This window comes from Natator depressus, chromosome 1 (genome assembly GCF_965152275.1).
Source record: "Natator depressus isolate rNatDep1 chromosome 1, rNatDep2.hap1, whole genome shotgun sequence".
Classification (NCBI taxonomy): domain Eukaryota; kingdom Metazoa; phylum Chordata; order Testudines; family Cheloniidae; genus Natator; species Natator depressus.
Genome location: NC_134234.1, coordinates 162,630,245 through 162,640,991, shown reverse-complemented (window position 1 = coordinate 162,640,991; position 10,747 = coordinate 162,630,245). Strand labels below are relative to the sequence as shown.

General features: G+C 46.2%; 1 protein-coding gene across 2 annotated transcripts in view; it reads left to right on the top strand.

The window, feature by feature from the left end:
• The first annotated feature begins 268 nt into the window (after positions 1-268).
• Positions 269-10,747, top strand: part of IFNGR2 (interferon gamma receptor 2) — a 35,260-nt gene continuing 24,781 nt past the window's right edge. Inside the window, exon 1 of one of the 2 annotated variants that reach the window (XM_074970556.1) lies at positions 269-510. In XM_074970556.1, coding sequence (XP_074826657.1) covers positions 441-510 — 70 coding nt within the window. In that variant the 5' untranslated portion in view covers positions 269-440. The remainder of the gene's footprint in view (positions 511-10,747) is intronic. The other variant, XM_074970564.1, reaches the window with a different exon arrangement.

Sequence of the window (10,747 nt, the reverse complement as noted above, 5' to 3'; positions counted from 1 at the left end):
AGCAGCAGCAGCTCCCGCGGGAACGGCCCGGCCCGGCCCGGCCCAGGCTCCGCTGCCGCGTCACCGCTGGGGGCGGGAGTCCTTGAGCGCCCCGCTCCCCCTGCCGCGCCGCCGGCCGCGTCTGAGCAGCCCGCGCGGGGGTCCCCGGCTTTGCCGAGGGGGCGCTGGGCCGAGCCGCCCCGGGGCCCGGGCTCCCCTGTCCCGCCGCGGCTCCTCCCTGCCCAGGAGCCCCGCTGGCCGCCGCCCCGACCCGCACGTGGGCCGGAGGTCCGGGAAGGGGTTGGCCCCGGGCGCTGCACGCACATCCCGGAGAAGCAGCCGGGCGGTGACCCGCCCGGGCTCGGAGCCAGCCGGACGGAGCTGGGGTGGCGGCGGGCCCGGGGCGTGTGAACTGCAGAGCCCCGCTCCTCGGTCAACAACAGCCCCCCCCGGCCTCGGCCATGCCGCGCCCCGGCGCCGCGCTGCTCCTCTGCCTGCTGCTGCTGAGCCTGCCCGAGCCCCCTGCCGCAGGTAGGTGCCGTGGGGCGCCCGGGGCTGTGCGCGGGCCCTTGCAGCGAGCGGGGCCGGACAGGGCGGGGGGGGGGCTTGTGTTGCTGCAGAGTCCCTGGTCCCCGGGAAACCAGCCCTCAGGAGCGATCTGCCTGGGGCGATTCCTTGGCTTGCGGCTTGGGGGGGCTGCTTAGGGGTGTGGGGTGCCCCAGCTCTGGGGTGAGAGAGCCGCTCGGGGAGGTTTCAGACAGGGGTTAGTGGGAAAGCCCCTGGGGACGCATTTCCCTGCGCAAACCGATAGATGAAGCCAGAGATGTGTTAAGGTGAGCAAAAGGCTCCCTTGATTTTCAGTTCACGCCTAGGGGAAATTCTTTGGAGGGAGGGCAGGGGGGATGTATGTTCTGGGGACATCGCTCGCCTTTATTTTTATTTTCAAACTTAATTGCTGGTTTTAAAATGCGTTACTGTATTTCGTATACACTACAGGCAATTCTCCTCCCCTTTAATGTCTTGACATTTGCTAATTCATAAAAATGCTCCGTCTATATACACAGTGATACACAGTGCTTGTAGCTGGGGACTGGATTTTTGGTGCTCTAAAACTATAGTAGAGCCAGGCCTTCTGTGGTAGATAGGCCTTTTTTCCCTTTCTACGTTTTGTTTTTTTTAAATATGTCTAAGCTATATATCTCTTTGGATTTCAACTTGTCTGTAAACATTTTACTAATGGAAGTAATGACAGGTTTCAGAGTAGCAGCTGTGTTAGTCTGTATTCGCAAAAAGAAAAGGAGTACTTGTGGCACCTTAGAGACTAACTATCGGATGCGTATGCTCAAATAAATTGAAGTGAGCTGTAGCTCACGAAAGCTTATGCGCAAATAAATTGGTTAGTCTCTAAGGTGCCACGAGTACTCCTTTTCTTAATGGAAGTAAGTCATTCTTTCTTATGTTACGTCACAGTGTGCCGCCTGGTTATCCCAGTATCAGGTGTGGAAACCCCTGTTGCAACTCTTGCCTTGCTGCTAGCTGTTCCAGTATCCTCATGGGTAGGAGCTAGAAACTGAGAGGAGTGTATTATTAGTTTGCCTGCCAGCTATCCCATGCTTCCCAGATGTAATTTTGCTTTATTAAAAATGCTAGCAGGCTAAGTGTTGGATACATTTTGAGACACAAACCTGTGTTCTGATATTCAAATTGATAGAAGAAATCAACGAAATTTAAATGCTGGAAAGGAACTCATTGATCTGACATTTCGTGCTTTAATACAGTGTAGCAATACTTGAATAATATGTAACATATGGTGACTCAGATGAATGCAAAACAGATGCACAAAAGGGCCATTTAAAATGGTGTTTGTCTCGCCTATGAAATTCATTGTTCTGTTTTATACTTATAGCTGTGTTTCTGTGCTATGGGTGTATTTTTCTGTATCTTTTTGTTTTTAACTGTATCTCTTTCCGTGGGGAGGGGGCCCTCATCTGTTTCAATAATGGCTGGCAGATTTATTTTGCATTTATTAATTTGGGATGTTTTTTAATCCAGTTGATTTGCAGTTGCGTTCTTCACAATCTCAGACTGTAGTAAACAAAACCAGAAAATACTCTTTGAAATTAGAGGCAGTTTTGTATAGGTGATCGTTTATTTGTTCTTTGGATTTTTGGTTATTTTTTGTTTTGTGTGTGAGTTATCAGATACTAAAATTTGAATAATGATCATTAAGGGCCACAGAAATTGAGACCTGGGATAATATAGTGAGGCCGCTTTTAAAATATAAACCGAAGTAGGCAAGGTACTGGACTTCACTGTGTAATATGGCCCTATTATGGTGTCTTTTCCTGTATCTCCAGTAAATATGGGTAATGTAAACCAGATTCACCTTTTATTCCAAAACATGTAATATGCTAGTCCAAATAAAATGAGAAGGAAGAGTCCTTACAAAATTGATTGTACAGTTTGAGAAATCAATTTGTTTTTTTCAGTTAGATGATTAAATTCAGTCATCTGAGCTGGGTATTTTCCTTTACAGTGTTCCATGGAACCAGTTCCATTTAGCAATAATTTGCTGTTCGGCATGTGCCCCCTTAGCTTGCTATGCAATTGTAGTTTAAAACAGTTTTTTTGTGTGAGCAGTTAGATACATGAGGATTTGCTATTGAAACTTTGTTACAGTGTTTAAATGTGGATAAATTCTAGTTCTGAAAGAACATAAAAGTAAAAAATGGAATTTAACAATTATGTTTAGGGTTGGAAGAATTAGATTTTTATCAGTAAATGTCAAACATTGATTTCAGCATATAAACACAAACCAACAAAAAATATTTCCCTCAATAATAATTGAAATTTACAGATAGGCAAAGTAGGGGAAATGCTGTTTGAGAAATTATTAATTTGATTTGAGTATATTTACTTTGTATATTTTTGGTGTGATGTTGACAGTTTGTGTTTTTACAGTTTTAAAGTTTAACAGCTTTAACTTTTTGAATCAATGTCTGTCATTAAATAACTATTTTCTGACCCCCATCTCATAATTTTCTGCAATTATGAAAATGTAAATTGAAAATTCAAAAAAAGCTTTAAATCTATATTACTGAAGTTTTCAAAAAATAAAAATTGAGCTCTGCCTAATTATGTTGCATAGATTTCTGACTCCTGAATTTCCATTTTGTGCCACTGCCTAAATCTGACTGCACTTTGAGTTATTGCTTTTCAAAGGCGATTATTTTGCTTCATGATCAAGTTCATGATCTGTCTGAAATAAAGAACTAGAATTAGACTGTCCTATTTTGATGGATGTACTGCCAGGTGATATAATGTTGGAGTACTTACTTCAAACCTAAACTCCAACCTTAACTATTACCCAAAACCCTCTCTTTTTTACTCTTACATTCACTTATTCTTATATATCTTTAGTGTTCTCAATGGTGAACATGGGGAATTACTTTGAGGAAAACAATAAATCTTTAATTGTATATGGACTATATCAGAAGTTTCTGAAGTCCAGAAACAAATAACTTGTTCCTTCCTTGGTAAATGCTCCTTTTTCTGAGAGAGAAGTTATTTTAAAATGACACCAAATGTGGGTCTGACACATTACAAACATATGGCAAGTCAAGGTTTCTTGTCTGCAGCATCTTGCAATCTAAATTAAATTGAACTCTCTTCAGACATTCCTTTTTCAAGAAGACTTAACTACTGGATGCTTGGAATGATATTTTAATAACCTTGTAGTTTTTAAAAAAAAAAAGAAAAGAAAAAAAAATGCTAAACATTAAAATGATCAATTCCATGGAAATGAAAAGGTTGTTATAATAAAGTACTGCAGATTTAAATGAAAATTAAAGCAATTTAAATCAGTGCACCTCAAACTCCTCACCTCCGGCCCCACCCCAGAGCCTGCACCCAGAGCCCTGCCCCAGTCCTGAGCCCCTCCCAAACCCCTCATCCCCAGCTCCTTTGGGTCACGGGCATCAACAATTTACTTCAACTGTTTTTTTCAAACAGAAAAATGTTTGAAAACCCCTGAGTTAGAGTATACCCTCCTATATACGTTTATTTAAGCAATTTATATAACTTAATATTTTCAGATTCTTATTAATTGTACATTTTTAGTAGTTAGAAAATGGTATATTGCTTATTTACTAGATAATTAACTTTTTGCTCATGATTTGTGTCAAGCTGCATTAGGATGATGATTTGAATTTAATTAAACACAGAAAACAACATATACAATTTATGTATGCAAAACATTTAGGGGTGTTTTAATAAACTTCAGTGTTTTTCCATGAACGGGAGAGTACGTTTTCATGGTGGGTGGAGTCATAAATAATAATAATTTGATAACTGAGCCAATTGGAGCTGAGGTAGGGAGAAGCTATAAAACAGGAGTATGAGACCACCCAGGTCGGGGTCAGTGGATGGTCCTGATGAGATACATGATGGTGTCTCCTGGAGTCAGAGGCCGGCTCTCTATGATAACTTTGCCAGTCTGTTGCACCCAGTAGCACAGCCCCTGGGTCCCCCACAGGATCGAGCCCTTAATACAGTACATACGTATTGTGCCATATTTATAAAGTTTGACCTCAAAAGTTTTCCCCCTGATTCTTTATATAGAAGAGCATCCCCTGTAACTCTAATTCAGAGGGTTTTTTTAATAGAGACTCATGGATTCAGCATATTTAGTTTTTATTTAAACGTTAAGAGATTTGGGCCTTAATTTGTTGTACATTAAATTCAAATTTCATTTTAAATAGGTTTTTGGGGCGGGGGGGGGTGAGAGAACCTGGATTTGTGCTGGAAATGGCCCACCTTGATTTTCATGCACGTTGTAAGGAGAGTGGTCACTTTGGATAGGCTATTACCAGCAGGAGAGTGAGTTTGTGTGTGTATGGGGGTGGGGGGGTGAGAGAACCTGTATTTGTGCTGGAAATGGCCCACCTTGATTTTCATGCACGTTGTAAGGAGAGTTTGTGTGTGTGGTTTTTGGAGGGGGGTGAGGGGGTGAGAGAACCTGGATTCCTGCAGGAAATGGCCCACCTTGATTATCATACACATTGTGAAGAGAGTGGTCACTTTGGATGGGCTATTACCAGCAAGAGAGTGAGTTTGTCTGTGGGGGGGCGGAGGGTGAGAAAACCTGGATTTGTGCTGGAAATGGCCCATCTTGATGATCACTTTAGATAAGCTATTACCAGCAGGAAAGTGGGGTGGGAGGAGGTATTGTTTCATGGTGTCTGTGTATATAATGTCTTCTGCAGTTTCCACAGTATGCATCCGATGAAGTGAGCTGTAGCTCACGAAAGCTCATGCTCAAATAAATTGGTTAGTCTCTAAGGTGCCACAAGTCCTCCTTTTCTTTTTGCGAATACAGACTAACACGGCTGTTACTCTGAAACCTGACCTCTTACTGTGTATCAACTGTCAAGTTAAAAGTTTTGATTAAAACAGTCATTTCTGAGCCTACTGTCTGGGACAGTCCTGCTTCTGAATAATGGTGTTGCTTCATACCAGCAGTATGTGAACCCAGTGTCAGGGAAAAATGAACTAATTTCCTTCCTCTTTTGTTATTTCAGTAACAGTCCAGAAAAAAATTAGAATGTGCATTTCACACCATCGGCATTCTTGAATTGTCACCTGTCTTGTAGAACTAGTTACCTCATATGGTTGGCTAAGTGACTTAGCTGATTATACAAGATACTCTGCCATGTGCCTCAGACCAACAGTGAGCTCTAGCCGTTCAAGTATTCAGGAATTTGCATGATACCATGATTCAAGAAAAGTTTGCTCTTTATATTTAAGCAAAGGATTCTCAGCAACCTTAGAAATATATACTAAATAGCAAATGTAACTATGCTGTGAACACCATTTAAAACTCACTTTTCATTGATTTTATGACAGCCAGCCCTGCCACGGATGGTGAGTTCATATTGTGCATGATTCCCCAGAGTCACAGTTGCCAACTTTCAAATAAACACCCCGACTTTCACAGTAAGCCAGAAATCTAGTTAATCCTGTTTCAGAACAAGGCCAAAACAAGCCAATCCCTAAAAACCCCAACACACTGTGACTAGATCCCCCTGGGGCATGCAGTCTGGGTCTGTGGTGGGCCCACTGTGCACCTGTGACTCTCTTCCCCACCCCCCTTGCCCCTGCTTGCCGGGAGCCGGTCAAAAAAAGAAGCTACAAGCCCAACAAGCTACAAGCCAAAAACTAGCCAACAAGCAATTCAATTAAGCCAAAAACAAGCCCAATTTCTGCATTTTTTTTCCCGCAGGTTTGGCATGTCTGCTCAGGGTGTGCTATACTGATGACATAAGTGAACTACAGTTATGTCAAAGACATTTTTCCCCTATATTGGCCATTTTTGCAAGTTTAAAAAGACAACACTGCAAAACCAGGCAATGTTGTAAAATTCTATACATACCAGAGGCCCTATAGGCAAGTTTTGTGGTTAACGTCACCAGGAAAAATGTACTCTGGGGTATTGCTGTGAGACTGGGCACTAAGGAATCATTATTATTTATTTTAAAGAAGGGCTTCTTACACTAATATGTTAAAAATTCCTGACTAATGGGACCATTTGGCGTGTTACACAAAGTTATTGGAACGTCATTAAAACTGGATGGAAATTGTTTTACAACACACTTTGTACAGGTTGTATTGTACTTCGCAGTTTCTTCAAAGTGCTGTGGAAAAATGCTAATTGTTAGCAAGCCTAATAGGTTTTTATAACTATTTTTTCTCTGAAGACTGTCTGTGCTGATGGAGAGCTTCTCCCGGCATAGGTACTCCACCTCCCCGAGAGGCGGCAGCGATGTCGATGAGAGAATTCTCCCATCAACCTAGCGTGTCTACACTAGGAGTTCGATTGGCTTAACTGCATTGCTCAGGGGTGTGGATATTTCACACCTCTGAGCAACGTAGTTATGCCAGCTTAATTTCCTGGTGTAGACCTGGCCTAGGTCAATGGAAGAATTCTCCCATCGACATAGCTACTGCCTCTCGGGGAGGTGCATTGACTACAGCAGGGGTCGGCAATCTTTCAGAAGTGGTGTGCCAAGTCTTCATTTATTCACTTTAATTTAAAGTTTTGTATGCCAGTAATACATTTTAATGTTTTTTAGAAGGTCTCCCTCTATAAGTCTATATATTATATAACTAAACTATTGTTGTATGTAAAGTAAACAAGGTTTTCAAAATGTTTAAGAAGCTTCATTTAAAATTAAATTAAAATGCTGATCTTAAGCCGCTGGCCTGCTCAGCCCGCTGCCAGTCTGGGGTTCCATTCACCTAGGCCGGCAGCAGGCTGAACGGGGCCTGCAGCCGGGACCCCAGCTGGCAAGGGGCTGGCAGCCAGAACCGCAGACCGGCAGCGGCTGCTGGCCCCGCTCAGCCCACTGCCGGTCTGGGATCCTGGCCCTGCCCACCTAGAATGGGTACCTACCTTCTCCCTGGTTCTAGCCCATTCTCTTCCTCTCTCTCTGCACTGAGCTGAGGGTGGGAGTGCACTGAACACAGGGCTGGGGGTGAAGAAGCAGGCTGGGGGTTGGGGTGTAGGGTCTGCCCAGGAGCTAGAATGAGGGAGGGGGCTCAGGGTTGGGGCAGGAGGTTTGGGTGTGGAGTGCTTACCTGGGCAGCTCCCATTTGGTGCGAGGGGTGCAGGTGGGAATGTGTGGGGGATGCAGGAGCTCCCGTTTGGTGCGAGGGGTGGGGGTGGGAATGTGGGGGGTGCAAGAGTCAGGGCATGGGGGGGGTATGTGGGGGGGTGCAGGAGTCAGGGCAGAGGGCTGGGGGCATGTGAGGAGGGTGCAGGAGTCAGGGCATGGGGTGTGGGGGGGGCAGGGTATGTGTGGGGGGGCTGGAGTCAGGGCTGGGGTCGTGGGGATGCAGAGGTCAGGGCAGAGGGCTGGAGGCATGTGAGGGGGGGTGCAGGGGTCAGGGCAGGGGGCTAGCCCACACCCCAAGCCCCCTGCCCAGAGCGGCTCACGGCAGGGGCTAGAGGGGAAGCTTGGTCCTGTCAGCTGCTGCTGCAGGGCAGGCAAGGTCCCCCCTCCCACGCCTCTTCCACCGCTATGCTGGGTTCCTGCCCCTCCTCCTCTCCCTCCCTGCTGCCCATCAGCTGATGGTGAGGGAGGGGGAGAAGCAGAGCTGCAGCACGCTTGCTGCTCGGGGAGGAGATGGAGACAGGGGCGGGGCCTTGGGGACGGGGTGGGGGTGTGTGTGTGTGGAATCAGGGCAAGATTCATAGATTCAGACTTGAGCAACAAGACAGCAAGCGTGCTGCAGCTCTGCTTTAAAAAAAAAAAAAAAAACCTGAAAAAAAACCAAATTTCATCATATTGACATCCCCATTGGTCATCAGTAAGGCTGTGATTCAGTCATGGATTCTGTAACTTCCAAAGACCTCCGTGACTTCAGGGCTGGTTGGGAGCTGCAGGGTCCCCTGCTGCCAGCAGTGGCAGGGGCGACCCCCAATGCTCCCCACTCCCATGGGCAGCACAGAGACCCCCACAGCTCTCCACCTCCATAGGGGGCAGGAGGGATCCCTAGAGCTCCCGAGTTCGGATCCCCAGCTGAGGGGGACCCTGCAGCTCCCAGCCCACCCACATCTGCCCATGCTCATAAATGATCTGGAGGATGGTGTGGATTGCACCCTCAGCAAGTTTGCAGATGACACTAAACTAGGAGGAGAGGTAGATATGCTGGAGGGTAGGGATAGGATACAGAGGGACCTAGACAAATTGGAGGATTGGGCCAAAAGAAGTCTGAGGTTCAACAAGGACAAGTGCAGAGTCCTGCACTTAGGACGGAAGAATCCCATGCACCGCTACAGACTAGGGACCGAATGGCTCGGCAGCAGTTCTGCAGAAAAGGACCTAGGGGTTACAGTGGACGAGAAGCTGGATATGAGTCAACAGTGTGCCCTTGTTGTCAAGAAGGCCAATGGCATTTTGGGATGTATAAGTAGGGGCATTGCCAGCAGATCGAGGGACGTGATCGTTCCCCTCTATTCGACACTGGTGAGGCCTCATCTGGAGTACTGTGTCCAGTTTTGGGCCCCACACTACAAGAAGGATGTGCAAAAATTGGAAAGAGTCCAGCGGAGGGCAACAAAAATGATTAGGGGACTGGAACCCATGAGTTATGAGGAGAGACTGAGGGAACTGGGGATGTTTAGTCTACGGAAGAGAAGAATGAGGGGGGATTTGATAGCTGCTTTCAACTACCTGAAAGGGGGTTCCAAAGAGGATGGATCTAGACCGTTCTCAGTGGTAGCAGATGACAGAACAAGGAGTAATGGTCTCAAGTTGCAGTGGGGGAGATTTAGGTTGGATATTAGGAAAAACTTTTTCACTAGGAGGGTGGTGAAACACTGGAATGCGTTACCTAGGGAGGTGGTGGAATCTCCTTCCTTAAAGTTTTTAAGGTCAGGCTTGACAAAGCCCTAGCTGGGATGATTTAATTGGGGATCGGTCCTGCTTTGAGCAGGGGGTTGGACTAGATGACCTCCTGAGGTCCCTTGCAACCCTGATATTCTATGATTCTCATTTTGTCATGGATATTTTTAGTAAAAGTCAGGGACAGGTCACGGCTTCCGTGAATTTTTTCATTATTGCCCATGACCTGTCCCTGACTTTTACTAAAAATATCCATGACAAAATCTTAGCCTTAGTCATCAGCAGTGCTAATACCATGAAGATCCATCACACATGTCTCTGTCACTTGACCTAAGAGAGTAATTGATTGTTGTCACCTTCTATGGCGACTAGCACTAGAGGGGAATGAGTCACACACTTTGCCGGGGTTTTAGAGCTATTTCTTCACAGATGGGGACTGGTGAGACTTGGGAATCTTGGATTCCATTTCAGGCTGTGGAGAGGAGTATTCTCTAATGGTCACAGACCCGTGTGCCTGTTCCCCACAAGCCTGACCCCTGCCACTCTCTAGTCCTATCTTTTCTTCACCCCAGTTCCATTCTCTAAGCCTAGCCAGTCCCAGTCTCCTTGATCAGCCAGTCCTAGTTTCCTGCTCTGGCCTCCCTTGAGTTAATCTCTTTGTTTGAGCTGTCCCTCACCAATCTTCTTGCCCAGCCAGTCTCAGTGGCCCCTTAGCTCCCAGTCCCAGTTTCTCTCTTCTTCCCCTCTGTCCCCCAGGCTCCAATGCCAGTCTCTCCCTGCCCCGCAGTCTCAAGTCTCTCCCTCACCAGACTACTTGTTCCAATCTCCTCTCCCCCACCCCCAGTCTGGCTGTTATCCCCTGTGCATTTGAATCCGGCACCTTCCTCTTCTGTGTAGCCTAGGCACCAGCAGGAGGGCCACTGAGCACAATCTCCCTGCTCTCAGTTCTGGTGCCTGGCCTGACCACAGTAGCTGTGGAGTGCAGCATGCTCAGTGTGGACGGTATCTATGGATATTTTGGGTTTGTTTAGTCTGGAAAAGAGAAGACTGAGAGGGGACATAACACTTTTCAAGCACATAAAAGGTTGTTGCAAGGAGGAGGGTGAATAATTGTTGTTCTTAACCTCTGAGGATAGGACAAGAAGCAATGGGCTTAATTTGCAGCAAGGGAGGTTGAGGTTGGACACTAGGAAAAACTTCCTAACTGTCAGGGTGGTTAAGCATTGGAATAAATTGCCTAGGGAGGTTGTGGAATCTCCATCATTGGAGATTTTTAAAAGCAGGTTAGACAAACGCTTGTCGGGAATGGTCTAGATAATATTTAGTTCTGCCATGAGTGCAGGGGACTGGACTAGATGACCTCT